The 19,577-nt window shown below is 29.6% G+C and overlaps 2 protein-coding genes and 2 pseudogenes across 3 annotated transcripts; all 4 read left to right on the forward strand.

Moving 5' to 3' along the window:
* The first annotated feature begins 8,886 nt into the window (after window positions 1-8,886).
* LOC149519899 (uncharacterized) lies at window positions 8,887-9,693 on the forward strand (annotated as a pseudogene). Its single transcript, XR_016326896.1, has 2 exons — window positions 8,887-9,206; window positions 9,335-9,693. The product of XR_016326896.1 is annotated as an uncharacterized LOC149519899 (transcript).
* A 3,341-nt stretch (window positions 9,694-13,034) lies between these two features.
* On the forward strand, window positions 13,035-13,955 carry LOC149519900 (noroxomaritidine synthase 2-like; annotated as a pseudogene).
* Window positions 13,956-15,050: 1,095 nt separating this feature from the next.
* Window positions 15,051-15,986, forward strand: LOC111308275 (uncharacterized). The gene is made up of 2 exons (XM_022906590.2): window positions 15,051-15,364; window positions 15,475-15,986. Exons 1-2 carry the CDS (start codon window positions 15,112-15,114, stop codon window positions 15,732-15,734), a joined length of 513 nt encoding a protein of 170 aa, XP_022762325.1. The 5' UTR covers window positions 15,051-15,111; the 3' UTR covers window positions 15,735-15,986.
* Window positions 15,987-16,367: 381 nt separating this feature from the next.
* On the forward strand, window positions 16,368-19,018 carry LOC111308918 (uncharacterized). Its single transcript, XM_022907610.2, has 3 exons — window positions 16,368-16,627; window positions 17,310-17,753; window positions 17,928-19,018. Exons 1-3 carry the CDS (start codon window positions 16,373-16,375, stop codon window positions 17,970-17,972), a joined length of 744 nt encoding a protein of 247 aa, XP_022763345.2. The 5' UTR covers window positions 16,368-16,372; the 3' UTR covers window positions 17,973-19,018.
* Window positions 19,019-19,577: the final 559 nt, after the last annotated feature.

Raw genomic sequence — 19,577 nt, forward strand, 5'->3', positions numbered from 1 at the left:
TAAAAGTCATATAATGTCTAAAGTTCTTATCAATAATGGCTCATTAATTAATGTCATGGCTATGACTACTTTAGTAAAACTACTTGTTGATGGATCTTACATGAAACCTAGTCATATAGTAGTTTGAGCCTTTGATGGGACTTGAAAAAAGGTGTTGAAAAATATAAAAATGTCATTATAAATTGGTCCTTGCACCTTCGATGTAAAATTCTAAGTTATGGATATCTTCCCCTAATATAATTGCTTGTTGGGTAAATCATGGATTCATATAACAAATGTTGTTCCACCCTCATTGCATTAGAAAGTTAAATTCATTATTGATGAAAAGCTTACGTGTGTAGCAAGAAAAAAAAAGATTTACTAGTAATTCAACTAATAAATACTCCTTATATAAAAGCAACAGATGAAGTCCTGAGTACTCTTATAAATCTTTCGAGATTGTTAACGTAATATATATGGCTAAAAGATCTAAATTATATTTACTGAACTTATTTATGACTACTAAAATGGTCATTAAGTAGCTTACCGGGATGAGATGACAACTTGGAGCTAAACTTGAAAAAAAATCTATAAGGAATCACGAAGCCGCCAGCAATGTATGATAAGAAAAATATATTCGACTTGGCTTATAAATTGACAAAAAAAGATAGAATGAAAATGATGAATAAGAAGAAAAAAAATAGCTAATCTTAAGGGATATAACCTAAAGTCAGAGCTAATGGTCATTCCTTACTTCTATGACTTTTTCCATTTGAAAGGTTATATTTAACCAAATCCATTTGAAGCCCTAAATGTAGAGTTAATTGAAGTTTTTTTTTAGTTAGCCATTCAAATGGTGGATATGAAAATAAAAAATGATCAAGATGAAGAGCTGTTCGTGCGCTTTTACCCTTCAAATTTCTAGTTGAACAATTAGAAAATCATGAAGCTACTTGTTGTCTTTAAAACTTTTAAAAAGTAATCTACTATGAAACTTTAAATCTCTAATTACTCTCTATGAGCATTAGGAGATCTTTTGTGGTGCGTTTATGTTTATTGTTTTAATAAAAGACTTAGAAGATGCATTTGTATTTCTTCTCTTTGCTTTCACTTTCATTCATTCAATCCGTTTCTTTTTTCGTTCTACTTTAATCATATTCTTATTATCCACTTTTATATGTCAATATTCTTTTCATCTCACCCCTTGTAGGATCCTGAATAATAAATTCAAAAATAATCATGATAATAACCTTGAATTTGATTTTAAAAACCCAATTCATGTTAATGAACTTAATAACGAAGAAGATTCAGATAATTACAAATTGCCTCTTGATTTGTTGAAATTAATAAAACATGAAGATAAACCAATCGAGCCCTACCAAAAAATTATCAAATTAGTGAATTTGAAGGATGATGAAAATAAAAGAAAGATTAAATTTGGTATGTCTTTTTCACCAGCTAATAGGCAAAGGCTAAAAGAACTACTTCAAGAATATGTAGATGTATTCGCATAGTCTTACTAAGAGATGCTAGGACTCAATATTGATATTATAGATCATAAATTACCTTTAAAATCAAAATGCAAGCCAATACAACAAAAGCTAAGGCGCTTGAAGCCAAAAATGCTGTTAAAAATTAAAAATGAGATGAAAAAGTAATTTGACATTAGATTTTTGAAGGTGACAAAATATCTCAAATGGGTAACCAATATAATGCAATTTTCAAAAAGGATAGAAAGGTGAGAATGTGTATCGATTATCGAGATCTAAATAGGGTGAGTCTCAAGGATAATTTTCCTCTACCTTATATCGATACCCTAGTTAATAACATTGCTAGGTATTCCATATTTTCCTTTATAGATGGCTTCTCAGGCTATAATTAGACTAAGATAGCTCAAAAGAATATAGAGAAAATAATATTTATGATCATGTGAAGGACATTCTATTACAAAGTCATACATTTTAGGTTAAAAAATGCTAGTACTATTTATTAAAGAGCAATGATAACTCTTTTTCATGACATAATGCATAAAGAGATAAAAGTGTATATAGATGATATGATTACAAAATCTCGTGAAGGAGAAAACTATGTAGTTAATCTCAAAAAATTGTTTGATAAGTTGAAAAGATTCTAGCTGAAGTCAAACCTTGTCAAGTATACATTCATGCTAAATTAAAAAAACTGTTAAGCTTTGTGGCTAACGAAAGGAGAATAGAAGTGGATCCAAACAAAATATGTGGTATTTAGAACTTATCCCTTTCGTATGCCTCAAAATAAGTGAGGGGCTTTATGGGATTTTAACTATATTGCTTATTTCATCTCTCAACTCACTTATAAGTGCGATCTCATTTTCAAACTTCTTAAAAAACATGAACCAAAAGAATGGAATGATGAATGTTAAAAAGCTTTTGATAAAGTCAAAAAATACTTATCAAATTCACCCATGTTGATACTACCAATTCTAGGAAAGCCTTTAATTTTATACTTAACAGTATATGAAAATTCAATAGGATGTGTGTTAGGACAAAGAGATGAAACTAATAAGAAAAAACTAGCAATCTACTACTTGAGTAAAAAGTTCACTGATTATGAGTCTAAGTATTTATCATTAGAGAAGATATGTTATGCACTAACTTAAACAGCTTGAAAACTTAAGCAATACATGCTTTATCACACTATTTGGCTAATAGCAAAGTTAGATCATATCAAGTATATCTTCGAAAAGCCTTTATTGATAGGGAGAATAATGCGATGACAAGTTATACTTTCAAAATATGATATTATTTATGTAACTCAAAAGGCAATTAAAGAAAGTGAAATAGTCAAGTTTTTTGTTGATAATGCAGTCAAAGATTATAAATCAATAAAGCTAGATTTTTTTGATGAAGAAGTGATAGTCATTGAAAAGAATGAACTTATTAGGAAGTTTTAGAGGATGTATTTTGATGAAGCTACTAATCTTTTAGGTCATAGTATTGGGGTAATTGTGATATATCGTGATGGACACTATTATCCCATCATAGCTAGATTGAATTTCAATTGCATCAATAATATGGTTGATATGAGGCTTGTGTTATGGGTTGGCAAGTAAAAACTGAAAGAAAGATCAAAGAGTTAAATGTGTTTAGAGATTCAGTATTGGTCATTTATCAGTTACGAAGTAAATGGAAAATGAGACATTTGAAGTTGATCCAATACCATAAATATATTTCTAAGTTAGTTAAGCAATTTGAATAAGTTTAGTTCGAGTATCTGCCTAGAGAGAAGAATCAGATTGTTAATGCACTAGCTACTTTGGCTATAATGGTCAAGATAAATATAAATATTGAGATCCAACCCATCAAGTTGGACATAAAGAATGTACCAGCATATTGCTCAAGTGTCAAAGAAGAAGTTGATGGGAAGTCATGGTATCATGACATTATGCAATACATCAAAAGTCAATAACACTTAAAATATATAACAAAAAATGATTAAAAAATTATCAAAAGGCTAGCTATGAGTTTTTTCCTTGATGAAAATATCTTTTACAAAAGAAATTGAGATCAGGTACTTTAAAATATATAGATACAATTGAAGCAAAAAAATTCTTGAAGAAATACATAATGAGGTTTACAGGGCACATACGAATGATCACAAGATGGCTAGATAAATTATGAGAGTTAACTATTATTAGTTGACAATAAAGAGTGACTGTATTGATTATGCTAAAAGATGTCATAAATGTCAGATTTATGCTAATAAGATTCATACTCTTTAATAAGCTTTACACATTTTGTCTTTTCCATGGCCATTCTTTATGTGGGGCATGGATGTCGTCAGTCTGATCACTCCAAAGGTTTCAAATAGGTATAGATGCATATTTGTAATGACTGATTATTTTATGAAGTGGGTAGAAGTTGCATCATATGCTAGCATAACCCAATCAATGGTATGTAAGTTCATGAAAAAGAAAATAATATGTAGATATGAGCGTTCAAAAATGATTATTTTTTATAATGTCAATAACTTGAATAGTAAAACAATGAATAAAGTGTGCACTCCATTCAAGATCCATCATCATAATTTGGTATCATATCATCCAAAGATAAATAGGATGGTAGAAACCGTACATAAGAATATTAAAAAGATCTTGGAGAAAATGATTGATACTCATAAAAACTGACATAAGAAGTTGTTTTTTGTCTGGTATGCTTATAGAACATCAATCAGAACCTCTACCGAGGCTATTAATTTTTGTTGGTCTATGAAATAAAAGCTGTGTTACCAGTTGAAGTGAAGATTTCTTCATTGAGAGTTTTGATGAAAGTAGAGCTAGAAGAAGCAAAACGGATTCGGAATCACTACGAACAATTAAACTTCATTAAATAAAAGAGACTTACAACACATTGTCATGGTCAACTGTATCAGAAAATGATGATAAAAGTACATGATAAGAAAATTTACCTTTTATCACTTTTGAAAAAAGGACTTAGTGCTAAAAAAAATCTTTCTAAGTCAATATAATAATTGAAAAAAATGGATACCAAATTGGGAAGGTTCATAGTGGTAAAAAAGGCCTTTCTCGGTAAGGCATTAATCTTGGCAAAAATGGATGAAAACAATTTGCTTACTCCTATAAACTCAAATAGTGTAAAAAGATATTTTGCTTAAAAAAAAAAAGTAAGGGAAAATGACATATCTAAATTGAAAACTTGAAAAGATAGCTTTAGATATAAAGAAGAAGTATCATCAAGAGATAACCTCATAATAAAAGGGCAAATGTAATTTAACGAACTTTGAAGAATCAAGAATGTCATCTAACTGAGTTTTGGAGAAAGAAGTCAAGAATATTTTGTTCATATGATTATCTTGTAATCATTACTTGGGTACCTTTATTCCTATCTAAACACTTTTGTTTTCATGCACTTTATTGATTGGATTAAATATGCTTTCTTTCATTTGAAAATAATGCCTATCCATTCCTCTATCTCATTTGCTAACTTTGTCCACCCTACAAATGAGTAAGAGAAATGTGATGCATTTTATTTGTCTTGAACTTAAAGTGATAAAAAAGTAACCAATAACGTAGAAGATCCTAGCATTACTTTTTTAAAATTGATAAAAATAGGTAGAAAATGACAAGAAAAGCATGACAGGACATTGATATTATAGAAAGAGGAAAAGATATTGTTAAAAATGATATGACCAAACATTAAGGACAATTTGGTACAATGGTAATTATTGAGAATTTTAATGACTAAAGTAAAAAAGGTGAGAGATTCTAAGAAACCTTTTACCACAAGTGAAAGTCAATAATTTGATTGCATTACATGCATTGCATTTAATGCATTTGGTACATGCATTCATGAAAGGTTAATATCACAAGTTGTAAAGATTTTTCATTTCTTACTGGAAAATAGATTTTTGGCCTTTGTAAAAGATAACAATCCAATATAAGACTTCAATCCTCAGAAGAAGGAAATTTGCTTTTTCAAAGATGAGATCTTAGTTTCAAGAAAAGATGAAATTTTTAAAGTGGTTGAGCTTTTGCTTAGAGAAGCTTTTCTAAAATAAAATTTTTAAAATTGTTGACCCTTTGCATATAGGAGCTTTCATTGTCAAGATTCGTAAGTCATTCAGGCAGAATATTTTAAATTGTCAAAAGTTATAAAGCATTTTCTTAAAGGAGGTTTTTTAAAGATCGAATTTTTAAAATGGTTAAGCCTTTGCTTAGAGGAATTTTTTCAAGATAAAATTTTTAAAGTCGTTAAGCTTCTGCATAAAAGAATTTTCATTATCAAGATTATAAATTTTTCAAGCATAATATTTTAAATTTTCAAAAAAGTTATCGAGCGTTTATTTAGAAAGGCCTTTTAAATTTTTCAAAAAATCATCGAGCCTCTATTTAGAGGAGTTTTTCAAATTATTAAAAATAAAAAAAAAATTTGTACTCAATGTTTCACCTTTTCAAACAAAATGCTAAAAATAAGCAAAAAAGGACAGCTGTAAATGCCCATTTTATTATTATTATTATTAGTAAAGAGAGACAGTTATAAACACCCATTTATTATTATTATTATTATTATTATTATATTGTTTTTTTTTTTTTTTTCTTTTTGGTTTCTTATTTGCCAAAAGTCCTAGTGCATTAAATGCACCCTTACTCAAAGTCCAAAATCTCAGTCATCACCAATCGCCAACAATCACCTGATACTTTTACCTAACTTGGTAGCATGGAATCTAGCCACCAAAAGTCTAGTGGCATTGAAAAACAATATAACTTTTGAAATTCTAAGATTTCAATCTTAAAAAAGCTTTATAAATAAAACTTCCTTCCTATAAATGAAAAATGAGGAAAAACCCACACATAAAAAGAAACACTAAAAAAAATAAAAATAAAAAACCCAAAAAATGAAAAACCCTGCCAGTATGCCTAAAAAAAAAAACTCACCGCAAAACTAAAAAAGAAACCTAAACAATACAAAACAATCCCTTCAGTGAAGGAACTCAGTGCCTGCCTACAAAAAAATCAATAAAAAAAATCAACAAAACAAAAAAATGGCTTAGAAACCAAAGGTTTCTTTTCAGATCTAGGGGGTTAAAAAAAATTTGTTGTAAAAGAAAGGTTAGAAATAGGAAGAGAAGAGGAAGAAGAGTGTTTAGGTGTTTTTTTAGGCTTTTCTAGTGCCAGCACAATGGTCGACGATCATTGAGAACAAGAAGCACAGCGGTCATGGCGATAGACAACAACTGGGGCTTAGGTCTATTAAAAGGGAAAATGAGAGTTTTCTGGAGGTTTTTTTTTTTAAAGAAGGGTGAAAATTGAAGTAAAAACATATATATTTATATATGAGCAATTAAGAATCAAAATAACGTCATTTAAGCTTGAGATGATCTGCGTGTAACTCAATAACCCAACCCGAAGTCTGTGTAACCAACCCATGACCTAACTCTCCTTTGACCTCAATAGTTTTAATTGAACTGACCTAGACTAGCATTGACCAGATTGTTGACTGGTTTGCTTCAGGTAAAATTTTTTTTAATTTTTTAATATTATTTTTGTTATTTTGAATTTTATCATTAATATATATGCATGTAAAATGTTTAAATTTGTTAGAATAAACTTTTGTTATTTTTATAATAATAATTAGTAAAAATGAATATAAAAAATAAAAATAAATAATGAAATATGTAGTTAAAATTTTTTATAATTTTGTTAAAATTTGAAATAAACCTTACAAAATAATAATAAAAATAATTAATGATTAATGATTATGATACTAATAATAATAAAAATGGTTTCTAACCTTTGACAATTTTTTTTTGAAAAAATTTAAATATAGGAAATAAAACCAAAAAAATAATTAAAAAATGCAAAGAAGGAAATTTTTATCTGATGTTGAGATCCAAAAGTATTTCAAGTAGTGATATTTACGAAATTTCTAGGTAAGAAGATTTTTTTTTCTTAAACACTACCAACATATTGAAATATTTTCAAAAAGTTTTAAATACAATAAAAATTTTCCTTTTTTTGGTGTAAAATAGTAAATAAAAATTAACTAATTTATTAAAAAATAGAATGATATAAAATGAGAAAAAATAAAATTTTATCCGATAATAAAATTCTAAAGTATTTTGAATAGGGATACTTTACGAAATTTTTAGTTGAGAATGTTTACTTAAATACTATCAGTGTATTGAAGTATATATAAAAATTTTTCAATATGATAAAAATTTCTATTTTCTTCAAAACAATAACAATAAAAATAAAACTAATATTTTTTTAAACAAAATAAAATATTTGCATCAACATTTTGTCATTTGTATTGTATGTATAATTTTGTTTTTACGAAAAGTAACCCAATGATAAGATTCTAAAATATTATTAAAAGTTATGCTTAAGAAATCTCTAAGTAAGAAAAAAATTTTCTAATGTTACTAATGTATTAAAACATTTTAAGAATTATTTCAATAAAAGAATTTTAACTTATTTTTCTCGAATAAAACATAACAACAACAACAATAACAATAATAATAATAATAATAATAAAAGAAAAAAAACCAAAACTTCAATAAACAAAAAAAGTCAAGAATATTATTTTTCAAACACCGAAACTAAGATTGTTTTTGTCAAAATCAAAGGATAACGTGTCTTTAATTTATACCATTTTAAACGGACACTATGGGGTGTTAATTTTTTTTCATACATAATCAACTCCTAGACCTAAACTGTCTCATAAACCTTAAAATTATATTTTTAATAAATTTTAATTAATCTTAAAAATTTTTTTAAATGATTTATTTTAATAGGTGATCAATCTCACTTAACAAAGAAAAATTAGTAGTGACTTTGTTTTTTTTTTTTAATTTCATTTTTAAATTCGTCAAACAGCTTCAAAACCATTACGACAATAATATTTAAGTATTCAATCAAAAATAAAAAATCAATTAATTATAGGTGAAGAGATCAAATTTAAATAAAAAATTAAAATTTAACAAATATAATATAATATCATTTTGACATACTTTCATTACTTGTAAGTGAGATTATCACATGAGTAATTCAATTAAGATATAAAACAAAAAGAACATAGAACAGTTTTGATATCACATTAATATTCAACTTAAAATTAATTAGTAGTTGGTAATAAATGAAAATGTGTAACATGAATAAAAAATTAAAATTTAAAAATGTGAATAATATCTCTTTAATATATTTTATTCTCCCATTTATGGAGAATCAGCAATTGAACAAAGGTGGACGACTTAGAGAAAACGTGAGCCTTGCATCGTTATTTCCATCGCCTACCCAAAGAAGAAAAAGGGTCAATTTGGCAGATTAGCACCATTTTCTACTTCCTTTCTCCCCTATATAAACCTGTTCCCCGAACTTACCAATGCCAAAAACATTGCATTGATCTACAATCTCTTTTATTTAAGTAATTAGTCTTGAAATTTGGCTGTAAACATGGGTTTCACATATGCTCATGGACTAGTCCTAGTTATGGCAGCAGCTGCTTCCATGTTGGAAGTGAGCATGGCTAATAATGACTGGGGCTCTAAGTCTAACTACACTGGCTGGGGTTGGGGTTAGGGTTGGGGCTGGAGCTCCAATAACAATCCCCTGAATGAAACAGAAGGACCCAACAAGATCATTGTTGGTGGATCAGAAAATTGGCACTTCGGCTTCAACTACTCCGAATGGGCATTCCAGAATGCACCCTTTTACTTTAACGATACTCTAGGTGAGTTAACAATATCATTCTTATCCATTTTCTCCACCCAAAACAAACCCTAAAAAGAAAAAAGAAAGAGGAAAGCTTATTATATTTTTGTTCAAATTAACTAATGGATGGTTAAATATTGGTTTCAGTGTTCAAGTATGATCCACCAAGCAACATTACATTTCCTCACAGCGTTTACTTATTCCCTGACCTATGGAGCTACTTGAATTGTAACTTGAAGAGAGCAAAGATGATCGCAAATGCAACCCAAGGAGGAGGGGATGGGTTCGAGTTTGCGCTTAATAGGTGGAGAACTTATTACTTTGCTTGTGGTGAACGTAATGGCTTCCATTGTAAGGTAGGCGGCATGAGGTTCATGGTGGTGCCACTATTTCGTTGGCACTACTAAATCCTTAGAGCTGATCGTAGAAAGTATCGATATCCAATAAGTGTTTTATTTTACTTTTTAACAAAATCAATGTAATAAGTCCAGGATTTAAATAAAGATATCTACCGTAATTAGAATATGAGTTACATTCACATATTTAACGGTCCGTTGTGGCTGCAAAATAACGTGATTGCAAAATATAATAGGCATAGCGGAACATTACAGCCGCTATTGTTTCTTTTTTTTCAAATAAAGATTGGATTATATCAAGCACCAAAACATTTACAGAACAAAGAAAAATCTTATATCTAAACCAATTCAACAAATTAAGGTATGTTAACTTTGTTATTAATGCGTTGTTTTTGTATATGTTTAATTAAAATTAGATTGCAAGTTGAATTATTTTTTGTAATTAACAAATAAAATTTATATTCATAATAATTCATAATATTTATAATCACAACAATTCATTATATGTTAATGGATCATTTTTAAAGGTGTACATTTAGCTTTATATATAGGGGGTTTTTTTAACTAAAATGTAAATAATCTATTTAATTAAATAAAAAAATAATAAAATGTCATATACTACTCTAAATATCATAAAATAAAATTTTGTATGATTACTGTCGTATTCAATTAATTTATAATAAAGTGTGCAATTATAAAAAAATTCATGACAAAAAAAATCATTGCAATTGTTATTTAATCTTTTATATTCGTAATCGATATAAATATGATGTAATCGAAAATATAATTATGATCATAATTTAAATCCTTTAATAACAAATAATTGTAACTGGTGTATTTTTTTTTTTGGCTAAAAATTACAAAATGAGATAATTAAAGATGTACGAAGTGCATGCCTCCCTTGACAATGTTGATGAATAAAATTTTGGGTTTCGTTCTATTTATTTGGCTGGTTCATGTTATTTGATTTTGACTTCTTCTTTTGTTTCATGAAAATTGGTTTTAGTAAAATATTTTTTACAAAATGTTGCTATTTTTTGAAAAAATAAAAATAAAAATATTTGATAGTTTTTCAGAAAAGTAGATTCTTTTTCCAAAATTTTTTTTGATAAATAAAGATTTTTTGTTTGTTCTAAAGTTTTTTGAAATTCCTGTCAATATCTTTTTTTATGACATTTTTAAAAATAAATAAATAAAAATTATGTTAATATTTTTGAAAAAATAGAGACTAAAATGAGAAATACCAAATACTTAAGTTTGTGCGTAAAAATTGATGTCTAAGATTTGACTTAAATTGAACTAAATTATAGGAGCTTGTCAATTTTTTTATAAAAAAATTATCTTCTCTTTGAAAAGTCAATTTAAAAAAAAAAAAAAGAGTTCTTATATTTGATAAATAAATAAGTTATTTTTTGTTGATAGAATAATTTTTTATCAAATAAATATGAAAGAATTATTTTTTAAAATCAATTTTCGTTACACAAACAAAACTTAGTTTTTAAACTCAATTGATGATTAATGAAATTTTCAATTAAATATGATTTTATAAAGAATTGACATATAGTCTAAGTTGAAAAAAATTAAAAAAAAAAATTCTTCTCAAAAGATGAAAATAACAAAAAAAAAGTTATTGTTTTCATTTTCTTGATAAAAAGAAAAATAAATAAATTTACACATTTTTATCTCAAAATTCAATTCTCCCAAAAATAAAAAGAAAACTTATAACTTCATTTTATAATGATTTTTCCGCCAAATCTTTTCTTTCCGGCCGTTTTCTATACAATTCGTTCCTCTCCTTTCATAAATTTTTTTTTTTTTCTATTTTGATTTCTCTCTTTTTAACTTGTTTGAGGAACTGCCCGAATAGCCCGCAGCGTAGCTTAATTCAAGTTGAATCTTGGATAATATTTTTTAATCTCAGCCCAAATATTATTTTATTATTAAATATATTTTTATTTAATTTTAATTTTATAAAATATTTTTAATATTTTAAAATAAATAAATATAATTAAATGAACTTAAATAACTTGAATTCAAATTGAAATTTAAAAATACTAAATGTGTCTAACGATACTTTTATTCCCAATTTAATAAATTTGATAATTTTAAACATGATAAAATGATACAATATAAAAATAATGCAAAAAATAATACCCAAAAAAATAATTTAAAATTTTAATAAAAATTATGCATAAATTTAAAAAATTAAAACTATATATTTGTATTTAATGTAATCACATGAATTATAACATTATAATTTATATATTTTATATATATATCAAATGTAAAATTAACAAACACAAATACATAAATTATTATAAGTATTAAATATAAAATAAATAAACACAAATATATAAATCACAAAATTACTACCCCGTATAAAGAGAGAAACAAGCCCAATTTTCCAAGTCAATGCCAACCGCATATTTATGCCTTGAGAGAGTGCTTTTGTACGGGGTGCTCCGTTAAAAAACTTATGATCTATACTCAGTAATTATCTCACATTGTTTAATAACAACTTAAAAATTTACGTGATAGTGGTTTTAAATTATTAAAGTGATAAAATTATTGTTTTAAAAAAATGATCTAATTTTTAATTTAAAAAATAAAAAAAAATTTATCATCGTGAAAAAATAATTTTTAATATTATTTTTAATTAATTTATCCTCACAATTACTCTAAAAAACTAGCCACTAAAATTTTAAAAAAATTAATTTTTTAATCATTTATTTTAAAAAGATTTTATGTTATAAATTTATATTGATTAGAAAATGATAATAAAGTTATTTAATAATTTTTTAAAAAATTATTTTTATCAAAATTAATTTATATTTTATAATTTTCTACAACATGGTATTTAAGTATTTTATAAATTGTTAATTTAATAAGTATTTAATATTTTACTTTTTTTGCAATGTTATTTTGGATATTTTATATAATATGATTTATTTTTTCATATAATATCAAACACTATGATTTAAAAATAATAATGATTCATAATATTATACTAAATATAATAATTTAAAATCACTAATGATCATTATGGTAATTAGATCAATGCGATAATTTTAAAAATGATATCAAATATTACTTAAATGTTTGTATTAATGAACAACCCATTTGGCACATTAATTTTTTTAGTTCATTTATCAATTCATAAATTGCACTTGCAATTTGTTATTATAAGACACATCTCAATACAATTTTTTATTATAATTTTATAATTATTTAATTATAATAAAAAATTATATAATTTTTACTGTTCATAAATATAAATTTTATATAAAATTTTAAAAATATCACATAATTTTAAATTATGATCGATAAATTGTATTTGTAAATGATACGTTTATATTTTATATATATATATATATATATATATATATATATCAAGCAGAAAAGGACAATTCAATACGTGATTTGATAAGATCAACAACCTCTGTTCTTCTTTTGGCCAATAAAAACCTCCCTGCCCTACAACAGTAAACATCATGCCTGACAACCCGTGGAAATGGAAACTACAAAGTTGGCTTCATATTGGAAAAGAGGAGACGAAGCAGAGCTTGGAAAGCTCTTGACGATCTTTTAGCAGAATATATATCAATTCAACGTGAAAAATCGAACAAAGCAATGACATCTAGCGAAGATGATGAAGAGAATTTCAATTTTTGAAAGTGTTACTTGACAGGAAATGAGGTGACAGGGCAGGACCAGCGCCCTGTGATAGCCTTATTAAAAGGGACAACCTATATATGTTTGCCACTGAAGACACCGACAGTACAGTTCTCTCTTGGTTCTTTTATCTCCTCTCCAAGAATCCTATGGTTGAAACTAAAATCAGAGAAGAATTGAAGAAAAACTTGTCGTTAAAAAAGTGGGGGCAATGTCAAGTTCCATCATGCTTAAACGTGATGAATAAGCAGGCGTATCTCCATGCAGCTTTATGTGAAACACTAGGGCTATATCCCCTGTTCCTTCTGTATTCAGGATGGCTACGCAAAAGAACATTCTTCCAAGTGGTCATTGCGTCGACAAAGGCACGAGAGTTGCAATGCCCATACATGCAATGGAAGGATGACATCTGTATGGGGAAAGGATTGCAATGAATTCAAACCAGAGAGTTGGATCATAAAGGAAGGAAAGGTTAAAAGTGAGCTGCCAAGCAAATTCTTAGCCTTCAAGGTTGGACCATGGATTTGTCTGGGAAAAGACTTGGCTTTCATTGTAATGAAGGCTACGGCAGCAACAATAATTCACAACTATAATATTAATTTGTGTGCTTGAAGGTCAGAAAGTGACCCCAGAAAAATAGTATAACTCTACATATGAAGAATGGTTTTAGGGTTAGAATCAAGATAAGATGGATCCATTCTGTTTGCAAAGTTTGGTGTTCTTACATCAAGGGGGTCTGATGAATTGTCACAATCATGTGTAAAAATAAGACCAAGGGTGTTATTTTCTATGGATCAGACGGCTGTAAACTCACGCACTTCGCCTCTTGTTCATTAGTTTGTTGGAACTCATCACCTGCTGGATGCAGTACCAGCCATCTGAAGCATGGAAAGAGTGGTTCAGTATCTCCTGTTTGGTACTTTAATGTCTTTTATTTATTGGTGAGTTAATTTGATGTTTGGGCTCTGCATAATTTGCTTGTTCCCCAAATAAAGTTACTACTATCAGATCACAAACTCAAAACGTTACCGTTTCACAAACAAAATATCAATCAGAATCTGCTGCTAAACCGTCATTCTTACATCACATAAACGTATGACCAGTTGTGTCCGCGTGAGGTTAATGTGTATACCCTTGGACTTTCACAATCTGTTTTGGGTCAACTGGCAAATTTGTAGTGGAGAAGAGAAGACAAAAGACTCAGCGAATATTAAATGATTTTACTTTTATTTTATGCAAACAAATTATGTTCATCCTTTCTTGGTTAATCAAAGAGATTTTACCCATTCTCCACCAACCCATTACCCAGCATGCCTCCACACTCTACTTCTAAAATAAGTCTTTTTATCTCAATTTCTTGATTTTGCAGCCTACAGCTTCTGTTAGTTTATAATTTGTGAGTTAAGATAAAATGTAATCTATTCTTAGATTCAAGTATAAATCGTAAAAAAAAAAAAAAATCAAGATTAATCAAAATGATTTAAAAAAATGGTTGTCTCCTTCATTGCCATGATAATAAGGACAAATTTTGTACATTTGTCTTAGATTTTACTCAATTATACATTTGATATTTCTGCATAAAGCACATGTCATTTAGATTATAGGTAATGATTTTGAACAAAGAATTAATGGAAGGAAAGAAGAAAATGATTTTGAACAAGTGTCATGGTGGATGGGTGACTACTTTGGCAAACGTGATTTTGTAGGAAGACCTTTGTGTCATATTTTCCATTTCCTGCCTACCATTTGAAAAAGGGTGAATTTAATTTGGCAAATTAGCACCATGGTCATCATCGTCAGAATTCTCTTTCTTCTATATAAGCAATTCCACTCGTCCTTTCATTCACAAAAGCATTTAATTTTTCACTTGATCGGTTACAAAACTTGATTACCAACATGGATTTTACAGGTTCAGGAAGACTCATGCTAGTAATGATGGCAGCTTCCCTGTGGGGAATGAGTATGGCCAACAGGGATTGGGGCTCAGGCTCTAACCAAACTGGCTGGGGCTGGGGCCCTTATCATCCCCCAAATCAAACAGAAGGCCCCAACATCATCAATGTTGGTGGGTCGGAAAATTGGCACTTCGGCTTCAATTACACTGAATGGGCATTCCAAAATGGTCCATTCTACTACAATGATACTCTAGGTGAGTCAAACATGATTCTCTTTCTCTTTCTCTCTCCAAAATAGTACAAGAAAGAGGAACATGGTTAAACCTTTTTATACATATGCTAATTGATAAAATGATGGTTGCAGTGTTCAAATATGATCCACCAAGCAACACCACATTTCCTCACAGCGTTTACTTGCTACCAAACCTATGGAGCTTCCTGACTTGTGACTTGAGAAGAGCAAAGAAGATTGCAGATCCAACCCAAGGAGGCGGAGACGGCTTCCACTTTGTGCTCAATAGGTGGAGGCCCTATTACTTTGCTTGTGGTGAACGTAACGGTTTCCATTGCAATGTTGGTCGTATGAAGTTTATGGTGGTGCCATTTTTTCGTTGGCACCATTGATCGACGGAGATGAGAGCAGGGAAGATGCAGTGCTGCTTTATACAAGGTTTTTAATTAGCGAACAAGATAATTGTAAGGATTGATAGTTTGGTTTGTCAGTTTTGTTTTTATACTTTTCATTCGAGATTACAAGCTGAGCTTAGAATAAACCAAAGCTTCGCTTGGTACAGATTGTGTTCCAAGGGAAGATAATATCCTTCCGATTTTGTGTCTTTCTTTTCAAGTTAAAAACGGTGTCTTTATATATTTCAATTATTGTCTACAAGTTATGAATTTTAGTTTAATGAGAAGTTTTTTCATTTGTGTTAGATTTAAAAAATTCATATGATATTACTTTCTCACAACAAATTTGAATTCAAATCAATAAAAAAAAAAATCTCTTGACATTTGAGCCAAATGTAGAATTCGTGTGATTAATAACATGTCTTATTTACCCATCACCGCAAAAAAGTACTGAAAAAGGATAGAAAAATACATTGTTGGAAATTGGATGATTATTGGACTTTTTTGGCCAATAATTGAAAAAAAAATCGTAAGCATGTTTAGGATTAAAAAGTTAAAAGGCTAAAAGATCTAAGCTTAGGCCCAATGGACTTGAGACAAAGGCCTAAGCGGCGGACAATCCGTCCATTCGCCGAATGCTGCTTAACCCGGATGAAGAGGCAGTGTTGAAACTGAAACAAAAGGGAAGGGTGGAACGTGAAAGGGGAAGAAAGATGAGTGTGTTCGGAGGGGATAGTTGGGGAAGAGAAGCACAATACAGAAAGAGAAGAATAGATGAAGTTGTTATAGAGGGGGTTGATGACTCATCTTACAAGAAGCTGTCTTCCGGCAAATACGCTTGTCTTGTCTGCCCTCACAATCCCATCTTCGATACACCTCTCATGCTTTCTGTACGCAATCATTCTATTCATTCTCTTCCTCTCAGCTTTCTTAATCAAATTGCATAATCATATCTTGGTATCTAATAAAAATCCAAAATATTGGAAACCCATGTCTATAATCATTAATTAGAAAGAAAGAAAAAAGAGAGGTGTTTTAGTTATTGGGGTAGCTTAATTCTTTGAATTGATTACAAGGCTTTTTGTTGCCTACTTTCATGAACTTGGAATGTAAATGTGCTGAATATATGACCCATAATTTTTTTCCTTCTTTTTAGAGATTAGTCCATTGAGAGCTTCCTGATTTTAGGCAATTTAGATGGAAGCCAGGAAATCATCTCATGGTTATACTATGTCACCTCCTTTCTGTATTGCAGCTAGCCATTTCATAAGGCAATTTTACATCTTTCGATTTTCCTTATTAGCTTGAATTTGTTGCCTGTTTGTATGAGTTAGGACTATTAATATAGAACTTAAAACTTTTGTTTTTTTCCCTAGGATTTTTAGTGGAGGAGGTTGTTTTCAAGGCTGTTAAGTCATCAATTTTAAGTTGTATAATTCTATCATATAATTGACAGTATTAATATTTTAGTTGTTTCCTGTCTGCTTGTAAGATATTGCTTGTTTTGTTTTGTTGGTTCTAAGGATTTTCCTCCAACAACTAGTTGTTGATTGTTGAAAATTTGTTTTGCAGATGCATTGCAAAGGATCACGTCATCGGGCTGCAGAGTCCAAGATGAAGGAAAAAGAACTTATGAGACTGGATGAAATAAACAAGAGAATAGCTTTGTCAAACACTCCTACTTCCTCTGTTAACTCTAGTGCTACCAAGCAAAATGCTCATTTAGCTAGCAAACCATTGATTCAAATGGCTCAGAAGGCTGCTTCTGAGATACTTAGTGATAAAACGCCTAAGCACAATTTGAGAAATGAAAACCATGACATGGTGCTGAGGCAGAATGATATTAAATATGTGACACCCGACTTTTGTCAGAGTCAGTCTTTCCCTGCAAATGAAACATCCAACGAGTTATTACAGAAGCAACTGGATTTTCAGGAACGTAGAGAGAGAGAACTCAAGTTTACATCTGCTGGTTGGAAACGTGACGGCCATGGTAAATGGTACAAAGATGAAAATGTGAGCTTCTTTTCCACTAATGTAGTGTAAACGTGCTGTTGATTGCTTCAATGTTTGTGTGTTGTCAATTTGCAGAATTTAGAAGCTAATTCAAGTTCAAGAAGAAGGAAAAGAAAAGAATAAAAGTCTATGAATGTTGACTAATTACCATTTATGCCTATAACTTGCTTGCAGGTTGAATTTGACTCAGATGAAGAAGATCCGAACTCCTCAGTTTGAATAAAGATTCAGTGGGAAGTAGGAACCCATTGGAAAACCAGTGCTTATTGATAATCAGTCACATTTATAAGTCCACTACTTGTGGACTTGGGATGCAAAATTGAGTGCTTGCTTTGTTACTCAATACTCAATAACCCTTCTCAAACCTTTTTTCTATGCTAATGCCTCCATGGAGCAGCAAGAGCAATGTACTGGAGATAGATATTGAATCATGCTCTGCATTTTCACAATGCAGTTGTCTGATGGATCTACTCCCAAGTTCCAAGATCCGGTGCATTGTACTTCACTGTTGATTGGCAGGATGTATTAGAGGCAAATGAGAGGCAAACAGCTGAGTTTAAAATTCTGATGTATTTGTCCCAAGGACCATATAAATACCCATGGTTTTTCCATTTGGACACAGCATGATTAGAACTCTGTTCATACTTCATATGGAGGGTTGGCTGAGAATGCCATAACTTGGAAGCAATATTGAGATTTTGAGCCTAATGAAAACTCCTAATGAAGCACACAAATAACCCCACAAACGACATATGAAAAGGTTCTGCTCTGTATCTATCAGAATCTCTTTATTTTCATTGTTGCAAAATGTTTAGGACCATTTGGAAGTTTCTCTTTACGTTTGCTTGAGTGATCAGTTAGTAGTTCTCTTTGGTTAGCGTTCACCCATATGATTTGCATTAGCTATTTAAGATTTGATGGAGCTTTGAGCATCGGATGGATACTGATATGCCAAGGACCACGGTCAATGAGCTGTCAAGTTCAGCTTTGCAATAGCTGTTCACTGGCCCAACAAAAGTAGTCATTCCGATGAAAAATCATTGTATCACCCCCACCCCACTTCCAACCCTAAATCTGGTTTGTCTTTATCCGTTTGTTATCAATCATTCCTAGCCTTGTTTTCTAACATTGCGTTTATCCCTTCTTTCCTTGACAGACTCTGAAAGTTCTGTTTCATATGTAGTTCCAAAGGTACAAACAAAACAACTAGAATTATATTTATGCCATCTTTCTGAATAGCATCAGTAACCAAATGAACATCTCTTTACATCTGCCTGACATGCTTGTTTTATGCTAACTTGTGCAAAAAGAATAAACTAATTAAGGGTAATCGATGAAATCTGAAAAGAACTGAAACTGAAATGAATGCAATAAGGTGATAGCAGTCGCAGTGATGTGCTAAGACTATGATGCATAGTTTAGCTGTGCCAAACACAAAAAAAAAAAAAAAAAAAGTGTTAGATTTTTTGCTCTAGTGATCAACGTTTAAAAGAATTTGCTTTTATAATTAAGCAGACATTTAGGAATGGCTATCATCATCTATGGAGTTATAATTAGGCAGATGTGGACTTGGGGCTTTGTTTTTATAGTTTTCTTCTAGTCAGTCATCCATTGTGCATGGTGCTGGTTGCTTTCAAAAGGGTTTGAAGTCCTGAGCAATAGACAGTGAGTAAATCTTAAAAGCATACATATGAATCATTTCTGTAGATAATAGCTTTCTTATTTTCTTGTATTGCCAAAGAACTGATAATTCATCATATCACTTTTAGAATTGTTGGGAGCATACCAAGAAACTACCGTTACCAATATGGTTTGGAATCTCCA

This window comes from Durio zibethinus, chromosome 2, assembly GCF_047325235.1.
Source record: "Durio zibethinus cultivar Kanyao isolate XHJ-2024 chromosome 2, ASM4732523v1, whole genome shotgun sequence".
NCBI classification, from domain to species: Eukaryota; Viridiplantae; Streptophyta; class Magnoliopsida; order Malvales; family Malvaceae; genus Durio; species Durio zibethinus.